The sequence below is a fragment of the Equus caballus genome, chromosome 7 (genome assembly GCF_041296265.1).
Source record: "Equus caballus isolate H_3958 breed thoroughbred chromosome 7, TB-T2T, whole genome shotgun sequence".
NCBI lineage: Eukaryota > Metazoa > Chordata > Mammalia > Perissodactyla > Equidae > Equus > Equus caballus.
The window spans coordinates 59952856-59978626 of NC_091690.1; the positions used below are offsets into that span (position 1 = coordinate 59952856).

At 37.3% G+C, this 25771-nt stretch overlaps 1 protein-coding gene across 6 annotated transcripts in view; it reads left to right on the plus strand.

Moving 5' to 3' along the window:
* The window catches only part of GRM5 (glutamate metabotropic receptor 5), a 474085-nt gene that overhangs the window by 319907 nt on the left and 128407 nt on the right, over window positions 1–25771 (plus strand). For all 6 annotated transcript variants that reach the window (XM_023645596.2, XM_070273228.1, XM_023645593.2 and 3 more), the window contains one exon: window positions 21373–21608. In XM_023645596.2, coding sequence (XP_023501364.1) covers window positions 21373–21608 — 236 coding nt within the window. The remainder of the gene's footprint in view (window positions 1–21372; window positions 21609–25771) is intronic.

Below are 25771 nucleotides of genomic sequence, written 5' to 3' on the forward strand. Positions count from 1 at the left end.
GTGTACATGTGTGTGGCTGTATGGGTAAAACCATAACTGCTCTAGAGGACAGATATTACCAGTGCTTTTCTGATTAGCAGAAAAGACAAGAGGGTCAGGTACCCAATTAGATAAAAATATTCTGTCCATCAGATAAGCAACACATCAAATTAAAACAACTCAAATAACTACAATAACAAACAAAATAGCCTCCTTGTTATTAAAATGTTGTTTACTGATGCCTGTTTAAGAACTTCTAGTAGCAAATTCTTTTGATTATAATCTAACATGATAATATATGGATGCTTGCAAATAATTGGTTGAAGTGAAATTTAATTGAAAAGAATAGTGTTGCATGGTAGATAAGGAAAATAAATGCCCAATCTATGTCAGCACATGCCTCGTGGCACATCCTCAATTCTTCCATCACCTAGAAATTGTAAATCCAGTATCCCACTCTCTGAATAAGCATCTCTTAATTTTATTTCTTAATTTCACTTTTACTATCTTTTTTGGTTTTACCATCTCTTATTTTCAGTGCACGTTTATAAGCCCTTATTCTCATAGAATACCCTTGCTTTAAGATTTCCCTGTTTTTTCCCCCAATATCTCAGCTCCTTCTGGCCAGCCTGACTTTCCTAATCATCCTATACCCTAGGTAACTACTCAAGTTTCTCAACCAAACCCTCAAATCTCTTGCAAACTGATCTCACATTACATTCCTTTTGCAAATCCATGCTACAATCCACCTTCTGCAGCCCTACTTCTAAAGTGCTGAGAACTACTAGAGAAAAGCATACACTTCTTATTCTGTCCTGATCCACGTCAGCTCTGTCTTCTTCCTCTCTTCTCCTTCAGTCTTATTCCACTAAAATCTGTCTTCTATCCTTGCCACTCCACCAAAACTCCCCAATTGCGTTGTCAGATCCTAAGGACAGTTTAAAGTCCTGTGCTGTCTCTTGGATCTGACACTGTTGCCTGTATTGTTCCTTTTGAAGCTCTCACCTTTCTTGGCTCTGTATGAGTGCTCCTCTTCTCATCATTACTCCCATGGTTATTCTCTTCCCTCTTTATCTTTGATTTATCAATTTCCTAAAAAGATATCTTCTCCTCCACGTATTCTTTAAATATTGGTATTATCTGGACATCTACATTTCTCCCTTGCTCATATCATGCAAAACACTCTCATTGGGTAATCACATTTCCTCTAACAGTTCTACCAAATGATGATTTGTTGACAACATTTAAATTAAATATCCCAGACCAGACTTCTCTAAGTTTCAGTTATATGTGCAACTGCATTCTTGACATAATCCACTTGCGTGTCTCACCAACACTTCGAAGTCAATATATTTAAAACCAAACTCCCCCAATACACATTTCTCTTTTGTAAATGGTACTGATCACTCAAATGAGAAAATTCAATCATTCTAGACCCCTTTTTCCTCCTCCCACACTACAGAATATTAACGCACAAACTCTATCTCTTTGAACTGCTATAGCATTTCTTACTTTAGTCCCCTACTTTTCATCCTATGATCACTTCCCTTTTTCAAACCCTCATCAGTCGTCATCTGAAGACACCATAGTGAAAATCTGAGAACCCAGGAGTGAGGCTGAAGCACCCCTGGACCACAGAAACTGAAAAGGACCGCATTAGAAGGGTAAGAGGAGCAGCTACACTCTCTCACATGGCCGCTCCCCCAGCCAGCGCAGTGCCACAGTGAGAGGGCTCTCTGGGCCTATGGTTTGTCCAGTGGGAAAAGAAAGCCCAAGGTAGACATCCAGCTCTCCCAGCACACTTGGGTCTTGCCTCACAAGTATCATTGAGGAAATCTGTGGGCTTGTCCACTGAGAAACAGATCAAAACAGAGAAGGGGGCTGGGGTTTATAGCACCCAGCACTCAGAGCTTGGCAGACCACATTCCTCCTTGTTGTTTCCCCCCTGTGGAGATCCCAGCCAGTGGCTCTGCCCATTTGAAGACCAAAGCTGTTTGCTGTGTCTGGCCAGGGAGCCCAGTGGGCAGTTCTGCCTGGTTGAGGTCCCAGCCAGTGAGCTGTGATGGCTGTAAGCTTGTTCTACAGCCCCACCCAGGCTGGGAACCAAATTCAAAGCCCTGTCTACTGCTGAATATAGCCTCCATGCCCACGAGACCAGGAAGCCTAACCAGAGAACCTGGGCAGCTGCATAGCCCAGCCTACAGCCCATCCTTGGAGCCAAGCCAGTGACTCTGCCTGACCAGGGAGCCTGGTGGGCAGTTCTGCCTGGTTCAGGTGACCAGCCAATGAGCCATACCAGCTTTGGAGTGCATTGTTCAGCCCTGCCAGGGCAGGGAGGCAAATCTGAAATCTTGCCTACTGCTAAATATATCCTCAAGTCCTGTCCTACCAAGAAACCTAACTAGAGAATCCACGCAGCTGTGGAACCCAGCCTACAACTGCATGCGAGCAGGGAACCAAGCAGGCAGTCCTGCCCAACTGTGAACTATAGCCTCTGGCCCCACATAATCAGGAAGCCTTAAAAGTGACCCTGGACAGCCTTAGAACCCAGTCTTCAGAGCCACTCAGCTGCAGAGCCAAGCCTACAGTCCCACCCCACAGTGGAACCCAGCATAGGCTTTGCCTTCTTGCTGAACACCACCTGTATGTGGCCTTGCCCAGGCAGGAAGCCCAGTCAGTGACTCAGTCCAATCATGGAGCATAGCCACAGGCCCTACCCTATAAGGGAGATCAGAAAGCAACCCCTAATGAAACTCAGAGCACAGTCTCTAGCCCCATCCATCTATGGAATACAGCTGGAGGCCCCTCCCAACCAAAGAGTCCAGCCAGTGACCTTACTCAATAGTGTAACATAGCCAGTGACCTACCTGATTGCAAAACCCAGCCCTACCCAACTTCAGGGTACAGTCTGTGTCCCCAGCTGATTGTAGAGCATAGCCTGAGACCTTGACTAACCACAAAGCCCTGTCTGTAGCCCTGCCTGAACAGAGTCTAGCCAGCAGCACCATCCAGTCAAGGATCACAGCCTGAGACTCTATACACAACCAGGGGCAATTGAGGAGCCGAGCTTATAGCTCTGTCAAGAAGTCCAACCAGTAGCACTGCCCTGCCAGGAAACATACCCAATGACCTCACCTGACCAGGGGCAAAAACTGTCAACCAAGAATACTATACAAGGCAAAGCTGTCCTTCAGAAATGGAGAGATAAAGGGTTTCTGAAACAAACAAAAGCTAAGGTAGTGCATCCCCATTAGACTTGCCTCACAAGAAATGTTAAAGGGCATTCTTCGAACAGAAGTAAAAGGATGCTAATTAACATTGCAAAAACATATGAATGTGTAAAACTCACTGGTAATGGTAAATGCATAGTCAAATTCAGATTCTCTAATATCATAATGGTGCATAATTCACTTACAAGTCTAGATTAAAAGTTTAAAAACAAACATATTAAAAATAACCATAACTACAATGGTTTGGTATTGGATATAGAATATAAAAAAGATGGAAATTATAATAGCTATAACCTAAAATGTGAGAGAGGGAGAAGTAAAAGTATAAAATGTCTGTGTGCTATTGAAGTTGTGTTATCAGCTTGAAATAGAATGTTATAAATATATCTTAGATAAGCCTAATGGAAACCACAAAGGAAAAATCTGTAGTAGATACACAAAAGATTAGGGTGAAAGAATCAAAGTGTACCTCTACCAAAGGTCATTAAATCCCAAAGGAAGACAGCAAGAGAGGAAACAAGGAAGAAAGAATCTACAAAACAGTCTGAAAAAATTAACCAAATGGTATTAGTAAGTCCTTACATATTGATAATTACTTTAAACATAAATGGATTAAATTATCCAATCAAAAACCATAAAATAGGTGAATGGGGGCTGGCCCCATGGCTGAGTGGTTAAGTTCACGCACCCTGATTCAGAGGCCTGGGGTCCACTGGTTTGGATCCTGGGCACAGACCTACGTATCACTCATGAAGCCATGCTGTGGCAGCATCCCACATAGAAGAACTAGAATGACTTACAAGTAGTATATACAACTATGTACTGGGACTTTGGGGAGAAAAAAAAAAAAAAAGAGGGAGATTGGCAACAGATGTTAGCTCAGGGCCAATCTTCCTCATCAAAAAACAAAACAAAACAGGGCTGGCCCCGTGGCCGAGTGGTTGGGTTCGCGCGCTCCGCTGCAGGCGGCCCAGTGTTTCGTTAGTTCGAATCCTGGGCGCGGACATGGCACTGCTCGTCAGACCACGCTGAGGTGGCGTCCCACATGCCACAACTAGAAGAACCCACAACGAAGAATACACAACTATGTACCGGGGGGCTTTAGGGAGAAAAAGGAAAAAATAAAATCTTTAAAAAATCAAAACAAAACAAAACAAAACAAAACAAAAAACCATAGAATGGCTGAATGGATAAAACAGCAAGATCCAATGACATGCTGCCTACAAAAGACTCACTTTAGCTTTAAGGACACACATAAACTGAGAGGGAAGTGTTGGAAAAAGATATTTCAAGAAAATGGTAACCAAAAAAAAGCAGAGGTAGCTATACTTATATTAGACAAAATAGACTTTAAGTTAAAAATGATCAAAAAGTACAAAGAAGATCATGATATAATGATAAAGACGTCAATCTATCAAAAAAATATAACAACTGTAAACATTTATGCACCCAACATGGGAGCACCTAAATATATAAAGCAAATACTAACAGAACTAGAAGGAGAAATAAACATGGAAGCGTTAATAGTTGGGGACTTGAATACACCACTCAACAATGGATGCATCATCCAGACAGAAAATCAATGAGAAAACCGAGAATTTGAACAACACTATAGATCAAATGGACCTAACAGACATATACAGAACATTCCTTCCAACAGCAGCAGAATACACATTTCTTTTCTTACAGGATAGATCATATGTTAGGACACAAAACAAGTCTCAACAAATACAAGAAGATAGAAATTATATCAAATATCTTTTCCTACCACAATGGAGTGAAACAAAAAATCAATAACAGAAACCAATATCTTAACTTCTAACACTGTAGGTTAGTGCTGTCTTCTGCTTAATTTTATATGAATGGAATAAGTTTTTCTCCTTCTTGTGTATTTTTTCGCTCAATATTGTGTTTATATTATTCATCTTGCTTCATGTAGCAGTAGCTTGTTCATTTTCATTGCTATCTAGAACTTTGTTATACGAATAAACTACAAATTTATTATCCTTTTTATTTGCAATGAGCATTTTGGTTGTTTTCAATATAGCACTATTGCAAATAGTGCTAATGTAAACATTCTTCTGTGTGCCTTTTGGTGTGTATATGATAGCATTTCTATTGAGATGTAACCAAGACTGGAATTGCTCAGTCATAGTGTATGCTTATGTACGGTTGTCATAGACACTGCCCAGTGCTTTTCCAAAGTAGTTATACCAAGCTATACTTTCGCTGTCAATGTTTAAGAATTGCAGTTGCTCCAGATTTTGCACTGTGTCAATCTTTTTCAACTTCAGCCATTCTTGTTGGTGTGTGATGCTATTTATAGTGTTTTTACTTTGTATTGCTCTAATGACAATAAAATTGAGTACTTGTTTTATCTGTTTGGTCATTTCAAATCCTATTTTGTGAAGGGTCAAGTGTTCAAACTTTTTGACCCTTTTTTTCTATAGGACTTATTTTTATATTAATTTATAGGAATTCTTGATATATTCTAGATATGAGTCCTTTCCAGATTATATATCATCTGTGTACTATCTATCTATCCATCCATCCATCATCTGTATACCTACCTACAAATACATACACACACACACACAAACATCCTGCAGAGATCTCCAAGTGTGTAGCCTACCTTTTCACTCAATTAGTGCTGTCTTTGGATGAAATGTTATCAATTTTATTATAAATACATTTAACAATCTTGACTTTTATGGTTATCGTTTCTGTACTGTGTTTGAAAAAGCTTTCTTATTCTAAGATGATAAAGATATTCTCCTTTTATTATATCTAGAAGCTTTTTGTTATTATCTAGAAGCTTTATTGGTTTATCATTCACATTTAGATCTACGATCTACCCGGAATTGATTTTCATAAATGGTGTGAATTAAGTATCAAAGCTTTTTTTCCATATAGATACAAATTCACCCAGAATTATTTATTTAATAGAACTTCTTTTCTTACTTCTTTGTAGTGTTGCCTTTGTCAGAAATTGTCTCTATATACCTGTATAACTTGGTTCCATTGGTCTATTTATCTATCTCTATAAATTGTATATAATTGTAACTGTATAATAAGCCTTGGCATGTAAGAGTGTATTTCCCCAACTTTGTTATTCCTTATCAACATTATCTCAGCTACTCTTGCTCCTTTACATTTCCATACAAATTTTAGAATCTGTCTATAAATATCCGCCACACCTCACCCCAGCAAAGAAAAACCTGCTGGGATTTCAATTGGGAATACACTGAATTTATAGATCAATTTCAGGAAAATTAACAAATTTACCTCGTTAATGTAATTTATGAATGTAACATTGCCTTTATTAAAGTCTTCCATAATTCCTTTTACATGCATGAAGAAATCTTGCACATCCTGCTTAGATTTATTTCTATCTATTCAGTAGCTTTATTAGTGGTATATATTAAAATTGTATTTTCTAATTGTTTATTCCAGATATATAGAAATTAACTTTATGTAGGCTGAACTAGTGTTCACCAAATTTCCTGAATTCATTTATTAATTGTCATAGTTAATCTACAGTTTAAATAGATTCATTTCAGGTTTTCTATGTAAACAAACATTGTCTGTAAATAATGACAATTTACTCTTTTTATTTCTTTTATTTCCTTATTGAACTGGCTATAACATTCAATAAAATATTGAAGAAAAGAAGACGTCCTTTAGGTGTTCTAATATATATCAGGAAGAAATCGCTCAACGTTTCACTGTTGTGTATGATCTTTGCTGTATAAACTCCTGCACAGATTAAGGGAGTTCTCTTTTTTAGCTAGTTTGCTCAGGACTTTTTATCAGAATGATGATGAATTTGTCATGTATTTTCCTTAATTTATTGATTGCTGGATAATATGGTAATCTATTTTAATTTTTTGAGGAACCTCAAAATTGTTTTCCATGATAGGTATACCATATGCCAAATGCAACAACATGGATGACCTTTGAAAACATTATGTTGTGAAAAAAGTCAATCACAGAATCATAAATGTTGTGTGATTCCATTCATCTGAGGTATCTAAAACAGTCAAACTCAGAGAAGCTGAAAGTATAATGTTGGTTTCCAGGGCCTGGCGAGGGAGAAATGAAGAGTGGCTGTTCGACAAGTATAAAGTTTCAGTTATGAAAGAGGAATAATTTCTAGAGACCTGCTCTACAGCATTGTGCTTATAGCCAGCAATGCTATGCACTGGAAAGTTTGTTAAGAGGGTAGATCTTATGTTATCTGTTCTTACCACACACAAAAACATCCTAACTTCACATCCTAGGGGTAAACCCAACTTCATCATAGTGTATCTCACATTTTTATATATTGCTGGATATGGTTTATTAATAGTTTATGATTACTGGATACGGTTTGTTTAGGATTTTGCATTGATATTCATGAGAGTTTGGCCTATATTTTTCTTTCTTGTCAAATTCATTTGATGTTTTGATATACAGTTTTGTTGAATTTATTAAATGAATTGACAAGTGTTTCCTTTTTCCTTTGCTCTGGAAATTTTGTAGAATACTGGTATTATTCTTCTCGGAAATATATGGAATAATTTGCCAGTAAAGCTAGCGGAACCTGTGTGTGTGTGTGTGTGTGTGCGTGTGTGTGTGTGTATGATTGTTTCTGGAAAGGTTTTGATTAAACTTCCATTAATTTAACAGATATCAGATTATTCTGGCTTTATATTTCTTTTGTGTCAGTTTTATTACATTGTATTTCTCTAGGAATTTGTCTATTTTGTCTACATTTTCAAATATTGACAAAAAACAATATCTTCTTATAATGCCATTTTAAATTTTCATTTTTCATTTGTGATATTTGTAACTTGTGCCTTTTCTCATTTGTTCTTTGTTATTGTGGCCAAGTGTTCATCAGTTTTATTAGTCTTTTCAAAGAACCAATTTTTACTTCAACATTTTTTTCTCCTGTACATTTATATTTGGTTGCAGCAATTGTCGACATATCTTTATTTTTCCATTACCTCTCTTTTCTGGCTTTAGTTTACTTCTCTTCTAACTTCTGTAATTTACTCCTAAGTGCTTTGTCTTTAATTTTTAACAGCTTTACTATGATATGCCTCGGTGCCTAGGAATTACTTTGTATTTATTTTGCTTGAATTGATTACACTTATTAATCTGTGTTTTATTGGTTTGGGAAAACTCTCCACCATTATCTCTTCAAATATTGTTTCCACCCCTTTCTCTTTTTCCTGCCCTTCTGGGAATCTAATTACATACATTAGGTATTTTCATCATGTTTCATATGTGTTTCATGCTTTTCTTTTCTATCTTCAAAAATTGTGTTTCTCCATGCGTCAGTTTGGATATCTTTTACTCTTCTATGTTCAAATTTTTTAAACTTCACTTTGGTTTATTCTGCTGAAAACAACATATAGATTGAGTTCTTAATTTTAATGCTTGAATTTTTAATAGCAAATTTCTCTTTTCTTTTTCATAAATTATTCTGTCAACTAAATTCTCTCACTTTTCATCTATTGTCTTGAATGTATTAATCACAGTTATTTTAAAATTCACTCCCTATTAATTCTAATGATGGGTTGGGATGGATTTTATTGCCTGTTTTCCCTGGTTTTCAGTCATTTAATTGTTTCTTCTATGTTTGCTCATTTTCTATTGAATGATAGACAATGTGGATGAAGAACTGTACAGATAATCTGAGGCTATGTCTCATGGTACATTCCTCCAGAGAGAATTTGCTTTTGCTTCTTTCCAGAAGTTAGAACAGAGAGAGACCATTTTAATCTAGTTCGTTATGGAGATGAGTTGAAGTTGGGTCCCATTTTTGTCGGGGCTTGTCTTTTTCTGGTTTGGCCTTATAACCAGGGTATAGCTTTTAAGGATCCCAAATGAAAGCCTGGTGTGTTTACTGATATTTTTTCTTCTCGGAGGTCCACGATTCCAATTCTTTTTTTCTTCAATCCTGCGTGACTACTTAAAGCTCTGCTCATTTTTGCAACCTCTTAGCCATTGTTTTATGCTCAACTTCTAAGCTATTCAGCAACTGCCTACAAATTGACAAGTGGCTCAAGGGATAAAATAGCACCAAATTTCTATTTCAAATCTCTTTGCTTCTCTTCTCTCCCAGATATTTGCTAATCATGTTTTGGATGTAATGTTAGCCCAGGACTTAAAAAACTTTTGAGCCTCACCTACTACTTTTGTCCCAACTTCTTAGCCTCTCATCCTTGCCCTTCATTGAATTGTCTCCTACCTTAAAGGGAAAGTCTTACCTCAGTATGTATTTTTTCTCTCCAGGAACTTGGTCCCTTGAGTCCTGGCTTGAGTTTCTATTATGTGACTTACATTTTCAGTCTACTTGGATTAACTATGGGGCATGTGGCATCTAAATTTTTCAGGCTTTTAGGTTCTGACTTTTGTCTGGCTTCTTATTTAATGACTATTTCTAAAACTTAATCCCACAGTCAGAACAATTTTCGATTATTTACTGGCCTTCTACAGCTTGTAAATGTTCACTGGTAAACCATATCTGATAGATGTGAGAAGTTAACAATTGACTTGGTTTCGGTGGGTGTCATGGGGATATTTTGTCAAGGAAAAACATGTTGCCTGAAATCGAAATGTGAGTTGAAGAGAGTCATTCTGTGTTTATGTACAGATATCAAGGTCTCTTGAGCCGCTTCTAATAGCTCTTTTCCTTGAGAGTAGAGAGACTCTTAATAACTGCCAGCATATTCTACAAAGATGAGCATTTTATCAGAAGATGAATGCAATGGTTTAAGGCAATTCATTGTTTACAGACTCAGGGAAGGAAAAAAAAAAGAAACAATTCCAAGGTAGGTGTGTGTGTGTGTGTGTGTCTATATATACATATAACAGAAATTGAAATAACTCTTCTCTCTACATTTTCATGTACAAAGCCAGATAACTTTGGATACAGATTTGCATCAAAGACCACATTAATAGCTTGTACTGGTTCAGTTTTGGCTTCCAGATTAGGCAGACTGAATTTGAATCCTGTATAACCCTGGGTGATTTACTGCTTTTCAAGCTGAAGTTTCCTCACGTGAAATGTGAAGATGTAAAAACATCTACCTCACAGGATCATACAATATATGTATAATAGCTGGCAGAGAGGAAGCATACATAGAAAGTGCTTAGAACAATGCCTGGAAGACAGCTTAGTTTACTGGCATTAACAGAAGAAATCAGTCCAATTCAGTGGAAGAGGGGTTTTCAGATTGAAAACTGGAAGGTTAACCCAAATAAGGAAGCCTCATGAAAAAGCATTTAAAAAGTTATGTAAAGCTGTGGATGCAGTAGCCTACTCGTAATGTGCTTTCTCTATTTAATTGAATCCATTATCTTACTATATTACACATTTTACATGGTTGCCTTAATTTTCGCATTTCTCCAAATGGCTATAATATGATAAGAGAAATAGTAGATTGTGTAATTCACAAAATAATCAATCTATTCACAAAGATTTTTCTGAGCTTCTCCTCCACGACGGATGCGTATGGTAAAGAAGCATCCCTGGAGGGACAAGACTTTACCCTAGAGGGGAGAATGCCTGCCATCCTGGAGTTTGACTCGAGGCACGATGGATATTCCAACTGTTCTAGTATGTTTAATATTGTCCATCATTTTCTGTAATCCCTAAGTCTGTCAAAGGCAGTCTACTCTGGCCAAACCCAGAATGAGATCAGATGTCCTAAGATCGTATTCCTTCCAATATTAACGTGCTTTGGCCTTCCAAGTGAGGAAATGTAGGAGAGAGGTGGGGAACGAGTAATAACTTTCTATTGCTGTGTTACAAATTACCACCAGTTTAGCAGATTAAAAAAATATTCATTTATTATCTCTTACTTTCTGGAGGTCAGGAGTCCATGTATAGCATAAGTGGGTTCTCTGCTCAGGGTTAAACAGGCTGAAATCAGAGTGTTGCCTGAACTGCATTCCTTTCTAGAGGCTTTGTAGAAGAATCTTCTCCCAAGCACATTCAAGTTTTGGGCTGAGTTCAGTTCCTTTTGGATGTAGGCCTGAGTCCCTCTTTCCTTGCAGGTTGTCAGTGGGGGTAAACTCTCAGCTCCTAGAGGCGACCTGCATTCCTTTACAGAGTTCCCTCCATCTTCAAAGTCAGTGATGGAGCTCCGCCTCCAGCTCTCTCATGTCATTCCCTTTCATATTTGAATCTCTTTGTCCAGGAAAAGCCAGTCGCTTTGCAGGGATTACCTGATTAGGTCAGACTCTCTGAGAATCATCTCCCTATTTTAAGGTCAATTTATTTGGAGCCTTAATTACATCTTGAAAATCCCTTCACAGCAGCACCCATCTAGATTAGTGTTTGACTGAAAACATAGGAGAAGGTGTGTATACGCCAGAGAGCGGAAATCATGGGTGCCATGTTAGGATTCTACCTGTACAGTCCCAGCTCTACACTCTGCTCCCTGTCCTCCATTATGTGCCTTTTACATGTGATCCCCTTAAAACACATTTCTCAGTGCTCTCATCACTGTATGTCATTACTTCGGAGGCTCTGTGAAGTATGGAAAGGGCTGGAGTTTTGGAGCTAGAAAGACCTGGGTTTAAAACTCCTCTATATTTGCTGTGAAGTTTTGAGTAGGTTACTTAATCTCTCAGAGCCTCAGTTTCCTCAATGGTAAAAACTTGGGCTAATAATTATTACCTTTAAGACCTGCAGAGAATTAGGATAAGTGATACAGTGGAAATCACCTGACTTATGCTAGACACATAGCAAACTTCAGGTTCCTGATTTTGCATCCTTCTTTTGAATATTCTGATACAGCTCCTGCAATCCACATCTACTTATTCCTTAGAAAGCCTTGGAAATGAGAAAAACTAAGATGGACAAACCCCAGAGATAAACTGATTCTCAGTAAATAACCTAATCATTTTCTCAAAAATTCCACATTGTGCTTCTTTTCGGAATTAAGTAATCCATTGGTGTTGACTGGTGTATATTCACAAGAACTTTTATTTAAAAGCTCAATATCCTTCTTTGCTTTTTGCTATTATTTAGAGATTCTAAGACCTCTTACTATCCCAGGCGAGAAAAAAAAAGGGAATATTAGATGAAGACAGCTAAGCAGTCATAGACTCCCACTATTAGAAAGCAAAAAAAATTCCAAAAATATCTGTTAAAGTGCTATTGGTAAGAGAGTTGGCAGGATGATGATTACATGTGGGTAGAACAGCAGTTTCCATAATTATGTGGGTTGCGAACAGATTTAAAAAAAAAATGCTGAGATGTGGCCTAATGAATGTACTCATTAACCTTAATAGCATTAGGTAGAGAGTGGAGACCATTTTGGAGGGGGAACCAATTCAGTCTTTCAGAAGGCACTTTTTTGTGTGTGTGAGGAAGACTGGCCCTGAGCTAACATCTGCTGCCAATCTTCCTCTTTTTGCTTGAGGAAGATTGTCACTGAGCTAACGTCTGTGCCAGTCTTCTTCTATTTTATGTGGGACGCTGCCACAGTGTGGCTTGACAAGCGCTGCAAGATCCTCATCCAGGAAGTGAACCTGCAAACCCTGAGCTGCCTCAGTAGAGCCTGCAAACTTAATCACTACACCACAGGGCTGGCCCAGAAGGCACATTTTATAAGGCACATCTGACAGCATTGTTTTCTCAATTGAAAATAAATATGTCAGGTTATCTGAGAAGAATTCTCTGTAATTTGAAGTTTGTCTTTTAAAGTCTAATTTTTAACAAGTTATGTTAAACATTTCTTGAGTGCTTCCTCTGTGCCAGGCATTATAACAAACATAAGGATGAGGAGTTGTCCAAAACACAAAATTGATAGTCTACATGGGTAAAACCTAAATAAATGTATTTAACTTTAATACAATGACGAATGCCAAACTAAAAGCACCGTAATATTACCCCTCTGAGAGAAGATCTCTTCTCTTCTTGCTCACCACTCTGTCCCCACATTTAGAATATTAGTTACTCAATACTTGTTCAGTGAATAAAGGAATAAATGTCACTTGGTTTTGGAAGCAGAGGGGCGGGAGCTGTCGAGCCCAGGGGAGCTTGAGAAAGGTTTTGATCAGTTGTGTTCAAGCTCAGTCTGTCTGCTTGATAGATGAACCGGATTTTATCAAATCAGGAAACCTGGGAGGAGTTGAAAGGATGACACTCTGTGCAGAGGGAATAGCCTACTCAAAGGCTTGGAAGTGTGAAAGTGTGACATATTTGAGAAATAAGAAACAACACGCTGTGTCTCCAATACACAACGTGTGTGCTTAGTCTCAGGAGTGCCAATATCATCGTGATAAGCAGGACTCAAGATTTCAGTGAGGAAAAATAACTGTGTGTGCCTGGCACACCCATGCTCCCCCTCCTCACGCACACACATGCTCACGTCTCCTGACACACATTTAATGACTGCCAACTTGAAGGAATAATTATTCCGATGCCTGAATTTTTCATCTGGTATTGCTCCTCTTGAAACAGACTTTGAGGTGATTTATTTATGTTGTTTGCCCATCACAGATGCCTCCCCAAGAACTCTGTGGAGTTATAGTAAATAATCGTGTTGCCATTTGAGAGTTCAACTAATGAAATCCATACCCATTGTATGTGATTAGCCTTCCATGTAAGCACATCAAGAGATTGTAAATGTAAGAACTAAGAGTTTGGAAACACCCAGAATACTAATTGAGGTGATCTGGGAATAATCTGAGGGAGGCAGGACAGGAATGTGATTTTCAGTAAGCGATGATTCAGTGCCTGGAAACCTAATGAATTGTACTCTTCGTGGAAAGATTGAATAAAAATGAAAGAAGATCTTTAGTCTGAACGATAAATAAAGAAAATTCCAATGAGCTGGAAGTCAGCAATGCGCATTCAGGCAGCTCATGCCTAATGTACTGTTGGCTCCTTGAGGGCACGAATTGGAACCTACCACAGTGTATGTGCAGTCTGAGTGCACAATAGAAGCATGCAGAATGTTTACTGAATTAATGAATTGGAATGAATAGAACATGGGAACTGTTACGAAATGATCACCCAATGCAGTTTTTGGTTCTATATATATTTTTCTGTTTTCTATACCAATAACTTAAAATACGTATTCATAGGAAAGAATATATCATCTGCATTGTGCAGATTTAGATTTTAAGGGAGACAAAGTTTAAAATTATTTAGCCTCTCTACTCTAGCATTCAATAATTCATAAAACTTTTCATAATATCCAAGAATTGTTTTTGTTCCTGTTAGCGTGTAGCCCATAGGGATTTCCACATGCCAGAAATATATTTTAATATTGAGTCTAATGGTTGTAAACCCTGCAGTAATTATTTTATAACCATAATCCCTTCTTTATATATCACTAAGTTAATACAATGAATGATAAAAATAATAATTCTAAAGTTAAAATATTTTTAAGGATAAGTGTTATAGAGTATCAGGTTTTTACAATTCTAAAATTTTAATTTCTCTCTCTTTTTTTTTTGAGGGCCAACAGCTATTGCTCAGCATACAAACATAAACATAGTAGAATAGGATAGGTTAATATGGTGCTGAGACCACAGATAAGATAATTGTTAACTTGTATTTCTTTAACATTCAAATCCTTTATATATGCAGAGAACAGATAGAAATCCAGGAGAAAAGAAGTGCTAGAGAGCATATAAAGGGAAATCTGATCATCACTGACCCAACTTGTATTCATTTCTTCCTTTTTCACACCAAACCTGTTCTGTGCCTGTATTTTACGGCCTAGGATGTGGAGCTACAATATTGCTAATCTTCTCCTATAAACCAGGAAAGTCCCCCTTTATTCCCTATTCTCCACACATCTAGATTCAGGGATTCTTAGAATTCCTTCCAACTAAGGCTCTTCATCCCAACTGCTACTGCTTTAATTTAATCCTCCATCAGTTTCCTTGACCACTGCAACACGTTTTCTCACTTGATTCTCTAATACTCATCTACAACTACTCTGATCTACCACTCACACTGTTACCACAGTTCACTCCCAATTCTCATCTCTCCTCATATCATTTCCCACCTTAAAAGACACCACTGGCTCCCCATTAGCTGAACGATAAAGTCTAAAACTTTGGGGATGGCACCAAAGACCATTCACAATTGGTCCTCCTTAGCTTACTTTCTCATTAGTTCACTATCCTTTGCACTCTACATAGCTGCAGTGCTTAATATTCACCATTCCTGATTCAAAAATACCTTCTCATTGTCTAGAATATTTCAAAATACTATTATCATTCCATTATCCATATTTTTCAAACTCAATTCAAATCTTCTCTTCCTAAGAAAAGTTAATTATTTACTGATCCTCTCTCCTGTTGCATGTGGTTCATATCTCAACAATACTTGGGGGTTTTTCCTGCTTTTTCTCCCCAAATTCCCCCAGTACACAGTTGTATATTTTAGTTGTGGGTCCTTCTAGTTGTGGCATGTGGGCTGCCACCTCAACATGGCCTAATGAGTGGTGCCATGTCTGTGCCCAGGATCCAAACCAGCGAAACCCTGGGTCGCCAGAGCACAGGAAATTAACCACTCGGCCACAGGGTCAGCCCCAACAATACTCATTTGTATGTGGTCATTTCTTTCTACATCCATCCTCCTCTCTTATTTCTCCACTAGACTGGGAGCTGCTGAAGTTTAGTGCCTAGAACCTACTCAACCTGTTTTTCAATTGCAATACAACTTCAACACATAGTAAATGTGATAGAGTGCGTTTTTCACACCATATTCACTGATCCTCTCTGAAAGAAAAATCATACACACCTGTCCCATCCAGGTCGGGTTTGGCCATATGACTTGCTTTGGTCAATGAAATGTGAACAGAAGTGATGTGCGCCACTTCTAAGCAGAATACTTACAAGTCGTTATGTGGTTTCATTATGCTCTATTTTCCCTTCCACGTGATCAGTCACGTCCCAGAAGGAAACTGCTCTTTCAAAGTGTGTCTCAGAATGAAGCTGACATGGAGCAGAGTTTAGGCCATCTGCAGTGAACCTAAAGGCTGAGCAAAAAATAAAATTTTGTTTCAAAGCACTGAGATATTGGAGCTGTTTATTGCCACAAAATAATTTAGTCTAAGATGGTAGATATTTGATAAATGTTGAGGAAAAGAAGGAAGCTTATAGAGAAAAAGAAGATGGATTTTGGCTGGAGAATTCGAGTCAATTTTGTTTTAAACAAGAATCTTCTGTTGAAAACAGATAAAAGTTAAACTTTCATGAGTTGCTAATTATGAGAAATAATGGGAATTGGAGTTTGTGAGGAGACGGGAGGAAGGGTAGATGATAGAGTAGGAGTAGATATTTTAATAATGCCATCTTTGGAAGAAAATGAAAGCAAATTCTTGCTAAATGAGCATGTCCTTAAGATGTCTGCAGGGAAGACTTAAGGGAATTTAAGGTATCGATTGAGGAGGGGTTTTGAGACTGGGTTATACAGATTGAAATTCCTTCCTTGGTTAAGCCAACCTAAGCAAGTTAAAAATGTTTTTTCCTGTTTCAAATGTCCAAGTTACTCTGTTTCTATGGCCAAAGAAAGACTGGAGGCCTGACTAAAACAACATCCAAATGAGAATATATATGTACACTCAATTCTTGTTTTTCAGAGTAGTTATGTTCTGTAAATGTGCACCAAACACTGAACTAATGACTACTGACCATTGCTCCTGGGGGAGATATAGGTTTAAATTGCCGTGAGCCTATAGTCACTATGTTTTCATCAACTAATCAACATAAGCGTGCTTTATGTGTGTTCCTGTCTAAAAGACAGTTTACTTAATATATAGTGTTGATTCATTAATATTGAACTCTCAGAAAACAGCGCTTTACTCATGCCTGAATGCTGCTGATTTAACACATGTATTTTCCATGCAAAGCATATCACAGCCTTCTTGCATTTGGGAACACTAGATAACACATTAGCACTATGCCTGGGGTTATCTTAAACAGCAAAATCAACAAAAGACACACAAAAATGCAAAAAAAACTTGGCAGTAAGTAGACCATGACAAGGACACTTGTTTATAGTATGAAAGCTGAAACAAGGAAGCAGAGGGTCACTTGTTCAACCTCAACTGGGGACGTGTACATCAGGAGCTCAAATTTTTTGTCACTGTGCACATCTGCAAATGACCCCCAAAATTTCAGGAGTATTGATTTGGGGGTCGCAAATAAATTTTAGAACAGGTGAATTTGCAAATGCAGAATCCGCAAATAATGAGAATTGACTGTATGTCAAAGAATTCGAAAGTAAATAATGAAATGGATTATGAGGAGATTGGTAAAATGCCCACCCATGAGAAGGAAGAGAAATTAGATGGATGGATAGATGGATGGATGGATGGGTGGATGGATAGGTAGATAGATGAGAGAGATGGAATCTAGAAAATTGCCTTAAATGTAGTACATTTCTAGTTTCTTTCCTTGTCTTTCTCCTCTTTTTTTTTCTTTTCCTGATTTGGTAAAATATATGTCACCCAAAGGCATTAAAGTAGTGCCAGAATCTTGACAGTCCACTCTATCAATGTAATGGAAGGCATTAGATAGTAGAAAAGTAAGCTTAAGTTTTTCTTGGCACTTAATTTTCCTTTGGATTTATTATTCCTTACTTGGAGATACCCTATCATCTTAACGCAAATCTTACAAGCACTTTTTTATGACAGTGTTAATGTTTAATATTTAATAACCTAAAGTCAATACAGCACCATCTAATTTAGCCAGCATGGGATGAACTTTCTCAAGACATAGCAGATATTCCCGAATAAGTTTAAATAGAATAACCCTGTTTTGTCACATAGATACTGGAATTTTCTGTTTACACACAATCTCCTTTATGATTTTTATTTTGTTGTTCAATGAAAACATCTGGAACAAAATTATTTTAAACATAACTCCAACTTATAGGCTGCTAATAAAGCATCATCTTTTACTAAATTCTTCAATGTAGAGAAGAGATTTATACCTGGAAAAAAAAAGCTAAAGAACATGATGAGAGATGAGTAAATTAACACACTCTGGGCCTGACAACTTTCTTCTTGGAAATATTACTTCCAAAAAAGTTTATCAAGACAGGCTTTTTACAATTCCCATTAAATTCGATAAATGAATTGTGAAGGGTAAATTGGACCCATTATAATCGTACATTTCTTATGTAATATTCATAATCATAGCGTTACATAAGCACGAGCTAGTGTTAACAAAAGGAGCAATTTAAATTCCCACTTCCTTGGAGAATGGGGCTCTGCCTGTCAGACAGAGCTTCCTGTCCCATTTGCAGCGCGCCCATGCATATCCTCAAGTGCCAATGAGACCCACACTCTCATATCAGTGATATAATAAACCCTCCAAAACAGAGGAGAAAATGAGGCAAGCAAGCCCACTTCATTTCAACTTGTCAGCTTTAAATAAAATCTTCTACAGCTGAAAATGAGAAAGTTAAGGGAAGATAATGTGTGAAATAATCAAATTCAACATTGGGACAAAACATATTGCATTATTATTTTTTCCTGATCTGCCTTGAAAGTTTTTGAAATTTCACCGTAGATAATTTTTAATGAAATACCGTCTTGTCAAAGAGGACCTGGAGGAAGAAATGATTTATTTTGTTTATTTTTTTTTATCGCGTTCCACCCACCGATGCCTTAGGAAATATCTCAAGCCCCTATGATGTCTTAATGAGTAATCTATGACCTTTGAAACAACTCTCACTATCAATTTTTTAAGTCAGAGTAGATATAGCAGACCATGCTGAAAAAACTAAATGCTTTTTGTCATATTTGTTTTAATTGATTACTTACATAATATGTTTCCTGGCACTGATTTTATATGCAAAATATTGGAGCATGCTTTCTGCCTACAAAAAAAATGTATAAAGGACAAAAATGCATTTGAAGGAGGATAAAAATAAATTAAGATTCTGGCAAATGGAAATATCTGAAAATGATGAAGTGAACAATGATGGCTAATGTAAATCCTTTCCCTCAACCTTCCCCTGGTGCCTGCTTCCCCCTAACCCAGCTTCCCTCCAGATGCATTCCTGCCTTGCCTTCAGGAGGCTCCATTCTGTTCTTCCCCTCAACTTTCTCTATATCCCTTCTCTTTTTTCTTTGGTGTTACTTTTTTTCATCGTTAAACTTTTCCTTGACTTTATTTGTCTTTCCTGAAAGACCACTTGCACTTCTTCAAAGGAAAGATAGCATCACTAGGTCCCACCAGATACATAGCACAAGTTGTACATGTCCCAATGGGAGAGAGGATGGGAAAAGTTGTTACTGAACCAGATTCATTTTTGCCCATTGCCTAGAAAGTGAAACACCGAGACCATGAGATTGCAGCAGAGACAGGGTTTTAATCACAAGGCAGCCAAGCGAGGAAGCAAGAGAATGAGTCTCAAATCTGATTCCCTGAAAATGGGGACTCAGGGATATTTATGGGGTCAGGGCAAGGTGGTCTGCAGTGTGGAGATAGATGATTGGAGGTGAGGAGAGATGAGGTAATTGACGATCTGCGCAAGCACAGTCAGACTTCATGCTTCTTCGTAGGATGCATGTTAACAAAATGGTGGCTTAGCATGATCTTAGTGTGGAGTTTTTAGCCTCTTGATGTCAAAAGGTCACTTAGTGGGCATCTGCACAGGCCTGCTTGATGGGCTGGTGGTCTCAACTGGCCTGAACTGGAGAAGGGGCTCCTAATTCCTGAAAAACAGCTCAAACACCAGTTACCATGGTGACCCAGGCACCAGGGAGATGTTACCTATAGGAGCCTAGTGGGAGTCAGAGAGCATATTGCCTAAGCAGCACAGTAACAATGGGTGGGTGAACAACCAAAAGCTATAATCAGTAATTGCAAAAGGGAAAAAAAAACTTTAGTTACTAGCTACCTAATCATCAACGGCTAACTGTTTACCAATTTCAAAGTCAGTCTCTTTTTTTCCTGAGTACCCCAAGGGGTGCCCAAATTTGATATAAACATCTTTTCATGTTGTTTATTTCCAATGTCGTGTCTCATGTATTTTCCAAATAAGCTTAGAATACTTTTCCTTATTCTGTTATACTCCCTCATACCATTATAACATGACTTCTGCAATTTCAAAGTCTTTTATTTTAAAATTCCTAGATTACTTTGAGCGATCAGTGCATAGAATGATAGTGATATTGAGGAGTCTGATCCCTGTCACCATCCTTGATGGCCCATTGTTAAGAAGTCCTTTCTTTCAAACACTCTAATCACTGATTTCATATTTCCTAAACATGATTTCATATGTATTTTCCATGTGTGTGAGGAAGATTGGTCCTGAGCTAACATTTGTTGCCAACCTTCCTCTTTTTGCTTGAGAAAGATTGTCACTGAGCTAACATCTGTGCCAATCTTCCTCTATTTTATGTGGGATGACACCACAGCGTGGCTTGACAAGTGGTGCTAGGTCCACACTCAGGATCCGAAACTGCAAACCCCAGGCTGCTGAAGAGGAGCACATGAACTTAACCACTATGCCACCAGGCCAGCCCCTGTATATTTTAAATGTGTTAGAGAAGTATCATGGGATAAGAAAGAGTTTATGGACTATGGACCACAAGGACTTCAGGTTGAGGCTCTGACGAATTAATATTTAATAGAATGACCATAATCAGCAAGGTTCTTTTTAACCTCTCTATAATTCAATTGTAAAGTATAAAACATAAATAAATAAACATGATGTCATAGGATGGTTAAATTAATGATAGGCACATTTTAGAAATATTTTTCATTCTCATTTTATGATCATTATAATGATTATTATAAATTAAAGGAAAAGAATGTATTTAAAGTTAACTTGACCTAAATATTAAACTTCAGCAAAGAGTGTGAATTGTGATATTACGCAGCTTCCATGGATATACTGTATTTTGCAATCAGTAAAATTCTGCCAAGAGCCTTAGGTTATTCTCTGCAGTTCAAGGTAAGTGAGGTTGGTGCCTTCCAGCGCTCTTACACCTAGAATTCCCATTGTGTTTTGCACTTTTTATTCTAACAAGCTGCTATCTCAGTAATCACATAGGAGTAATGTAAGACCATAGTGTGGCCTGAGTAGCCATTTAACTACTAATCTTTTCAAAAGGAAAGGAAATGGAATCATTTGCTTAGAATATACCCGTTCTAAGCTGAGGGGTTTTTTGTTTCCCCGCAGTGATGGCTGGGCTGACAGGTACGATGTGACAGATGGATATCAGCGAGAAGCTGTTGGTGGAATCACAATCAAGCTCCAATCTCCCGATGTCAAGTGGTTTGACGATTATTATCTGAAGCTCCGGCCAGAAACAAACCTCCGAAACCCTTGGTTTCAAGAATTTTGGCAGCATCGTTTTCAGTGCCGGCTGGAAGGGTTTGCACAGGAGAACAGCAAATACAACAAGACTTGCAATAGTAAGCAGATTTATTGTTTCATTTAATGTGGTTCAGGCTAAAGCTCCCATTTAAGTAAACTGTGTCATGGGGATAGTGGCTGTAATCTGTTAGAGAAGAGGACTCTTACACAAACAGAGTGGGTATTGCCGCTTGTAGCGACCAATGGGTTTATTCCCACTAAGTAAAACATATCAGAGCAACTTTTACGTCACTGAGATTTCAAACCATTCAATTGCCTATATTTATATCATTCAAGAAATTGGCACTGTGCTAAAAAGATAATGTGAGCTCCAGAGAGGAACTATTCTTGACATCCTTGAAGGCAAGAACTACATTCTGTTCATTTCGATTATCTTTAGCAGTTAGCACAGAGTGAGGCACATGGCAAGGGTTTCATGCATTTCTGAAGAATTAATAAGCAAATGCTGCAGGAAGAACCGATTCCTACTTCCATCAATAAACTATAAAATAGTAGCAGAGATTTGCTATGTATTTTATGATGTTTCAGGAGACGTAACCTGAGCAGAAGTGTTCATTCAATCATTCAACAAGTACTTATAAGGGCTTACAATGTGCCAAATATTGTTTTAGTTGTAAGGGTACCAAGATGAAGCAAACTAATTCCTGCCCTCAAGGGGTTTAGCATCTAGTAAGGAAGATGGTCATGCCAACAAAAATTACAATACAATGTTGTAAGTGATACAATAAGGGTTAAACAAAGAGTTGGGTTATTATTATTTGTAGCACATCCAAAGAGAATCTTAACTCTACTGATGTGGTAGGACCAATATTGATATGTATGTCAATGCCTGCCTGCAAAGGTTAAGGTTTGTTAAAATTGAGAAGGGATTTGCTGAGACTGACTTACACCACATTGTGTAATGAGAACCCCAAATGCATTTGCATAGGAATAAAATTTTTTAGTTGGTGGTATAGGTGACTTTATCCATGATTCAGGAACACAAGAGTGCACTGAGGCAGTGGGTTTGAAATCCTGGCCCATGAACCAATTCCAGTCCACAGAGAAGTCATCATATACTAGCACGAAAATGAGGAAATGGGAATAGTGTAGCAACTTTTTCATAATGCATTTTCCCTGAGTTCATGTCCATCCTACGTTTCTAGTATCAGTTCATTCTTTTGTGAAATGAAGAGGTAGTAAATGGTGATTTGTGATTGTTTTTAAATGTCACTATGGCTAAAATAAGAACTTGGCAACCTTATGTCAGTCCCTATTTGGATAGTGGGAGAGGAGAGGGCTGCTGGAGCATAGGATATTGTATTGGTCAGTGAAACCCAGAAATCATAGGAACACAGTGTGAGACTGTGTTTCCTTCCTCTCATTTTACTTGCTAATGCTTATCCAAAACCTTCAAACGCTCATTCATTTCCTTTGTTTTTATTCTTTATTTTCATGAAAAAATGTGTATGAATAAACAGCATTGTGACTTATGTTTCCCAATTTCAATTTTCATAGCTAATTTCATATTTTTCACAGTTCTACCCAATTTCTGAAGGACACAGATGTCTTTCCTCTGTCGAGATTTGGGGAGCATATACCTCTCTGTGTTCCAATTCTATGATTGTGTACAGGTTACTGTAAGTAGCTCCATTGGAGGAGTTATACAGGATAAGCAGTTAATCTGATATCATCTCCATTTCCTCTTTAGTAAGGAGTGAGTGACATCCCCAACCAGTGTGACTAAGGGAATTTTTCCAGTTGGTCTTCACCCTCTTTTTACTCATATTCTTCCTTTCCTACTCCTTTTTATCTGAAATGTCTTCTTCAAATAGTTCTTTGTTTCTCTGACTCTTTAAATTTTTTTTTTTTCTGGAGGTCTTACTTAGATATAGTCTTGAAAAACTCTTTTAATTGATTTCCATGAAAAACACTATTTCTCTGGAAATTGTTCTGTAAGATCCTCCCCTTGAACCTGTTGCTGTAGCTCTCTGCCTCTCGCATGAGCACCCTGATGTGACTTTTCTGCTCAGATCTGTTCCTTGCTCTAGTACTGGAGTGCACTCTTTAGTCCTCCCTTGGAATCTTATCAGACAACAGATGTCATTTAGCACATAAACATAGACACTTATATGTACTATCTCTGTTATTCTTCTCAATGAGGAAAGTACTATTATTATCCTCATTTTAAAGATAACAAAACCAAGATTTAGAGAGACAAAATAACTTGCTCAATGTCACATAACTATGAAACACTGGAACTTGGGATTGAACTCAGATTTGTCTAGAGTTTAACCAATATGCTATAATTTATACTAAGGAGGTAGAACATATTAGAAGTTTAAAAAATCACCATCAAATTTGCATTATGTAATAGACAATATATAAGTCAAAGATACAAAAAAGAAAAATAAATCATAAAATTATTGTGGATAACAATAATAGATCACCAAATATTCAATCCCCTCTACTTTTAACCATATTTCCTTTTTTACCTAAATGTCCTTTTAGCATCTCAGTCCTCATCTTCAGAAAGGCCCCAGGTAGTTTACTCATAACGCTTCTGAATATGGCTCGTGTTTTCCTAAATATAATGTACTTAAGCCTTTTCATCAAGCAGCATGCATAAGACAACATTTTGAGTTGGAGTGGTAAGAAATATTAGGAATTTATAATTCATGTCGGACAAGAAAGCTTTACCTTATTCACTGTCTACAGTACCTTAAACCTAATAATAGGTCAACAAGCAAAATGTCTGGACCCAAAGAATGGAAATACCCGGAGCTAAATTACTGCTTATTTTTCTTAGGAGCTTTTTGGAAGGCAAAGTATAAAAGCTAGGAGAGGTATCTAAATCTAGTAGTCTAGAATTAGCAGCAGCCTTATAGAGAATGAAGTAGAGAAAAGCTCTGAGGAATCAGAAAGTGTAAGGAAAACTCCTAACCTTGAATAAGTAACAAAATCACCCTGGAAATAGACCATTAAATACTAGAAATTAATTCTGAATAGATTACAAATAAGTGTTTTTTTTCATCTGGCCAGAAAACCAATGTGACTAATAACAGCATAATGTTAATGGGAAAGCCACTAATGCTACTTGAGTACAATTTTCCAAGAACAATTTATTTTTTCTTTAGCCTAATGATTTATAATAACACCTGGATATAGTCTTTCATACAGCATCTTAGAATTTCTCACTAAAGTATTAATGAATACATCAATAACAAAAGCAAAACAAAGCTCATGAAACAACAATCTTAACTAAGAATGACAGCCATCAGAATGCCCGTGCCTGGAGGACTTCCACTACATAGCATAAGATCTATGAAATCAGGTCTTGGACAACTGGTTAACTACTTAGAAAAAAGTTGATGGAGCATCATTTCAAAACATGCATGCATGTGAACACACACACGTACACACATACACACACCAATGAATAAAACAGTTAAGTGTGAAAAAGAAACTACTGTAGGAGGATGCGGGAGGTCTTAGTTTTACTCAGAAAAAGAGTGATAGAGTATACGAGAATGGAAAGATTTGGTGGTTTTGATTAAATTAAAATTTTAAAGTCCTTGTGTTAAGAAACATAATGAAGATAGAAGGTAAAAAAAGATGGAAAATATGACCATGTAAATATTGATTTTCTTACAAGAAAAGCTCATACAACTTTATAATATAAATATTAAAAAATAGGTAAATGTACAATGGATATATTGGCAGATGCTTCATAGAACAATTAGAAATGAGTAATAAACATAAGAGAAATTTCACTCTCATTGTTAATCATAAAAATATATGTTCTTCCTTTTATCTTTCTATATTTTCCAAACATTCTAAAATGAGGATAAGTTATTGGTTATCCAAAACATAAAAGCAAAAATAAGATTTTCAAATTATCCTTTTGGGACACACACATTTTCAAGGAAGCTGCTTTCATTTATGTGTGTGGTGTGTGTATACGTTGTGGAATAATATATATATATATAGTAATGTGAATAAAACACACAAATCTTAAGTGTACAGCTTGGTGAATTTTTACATGTATATACATCTCTGTAACTACCAGGCAAAGCAGCAATATCAGAAAATTCTCTCATACCCAATCCTAATCAATAACATGCCCCATTAATATGAATTCTTTCCACACCCATTAGTTTTGCCTATTCTTGTACATTGTCCAAACGGAATCTTACATCACTTACTTTTTTTTGTTTGGCCT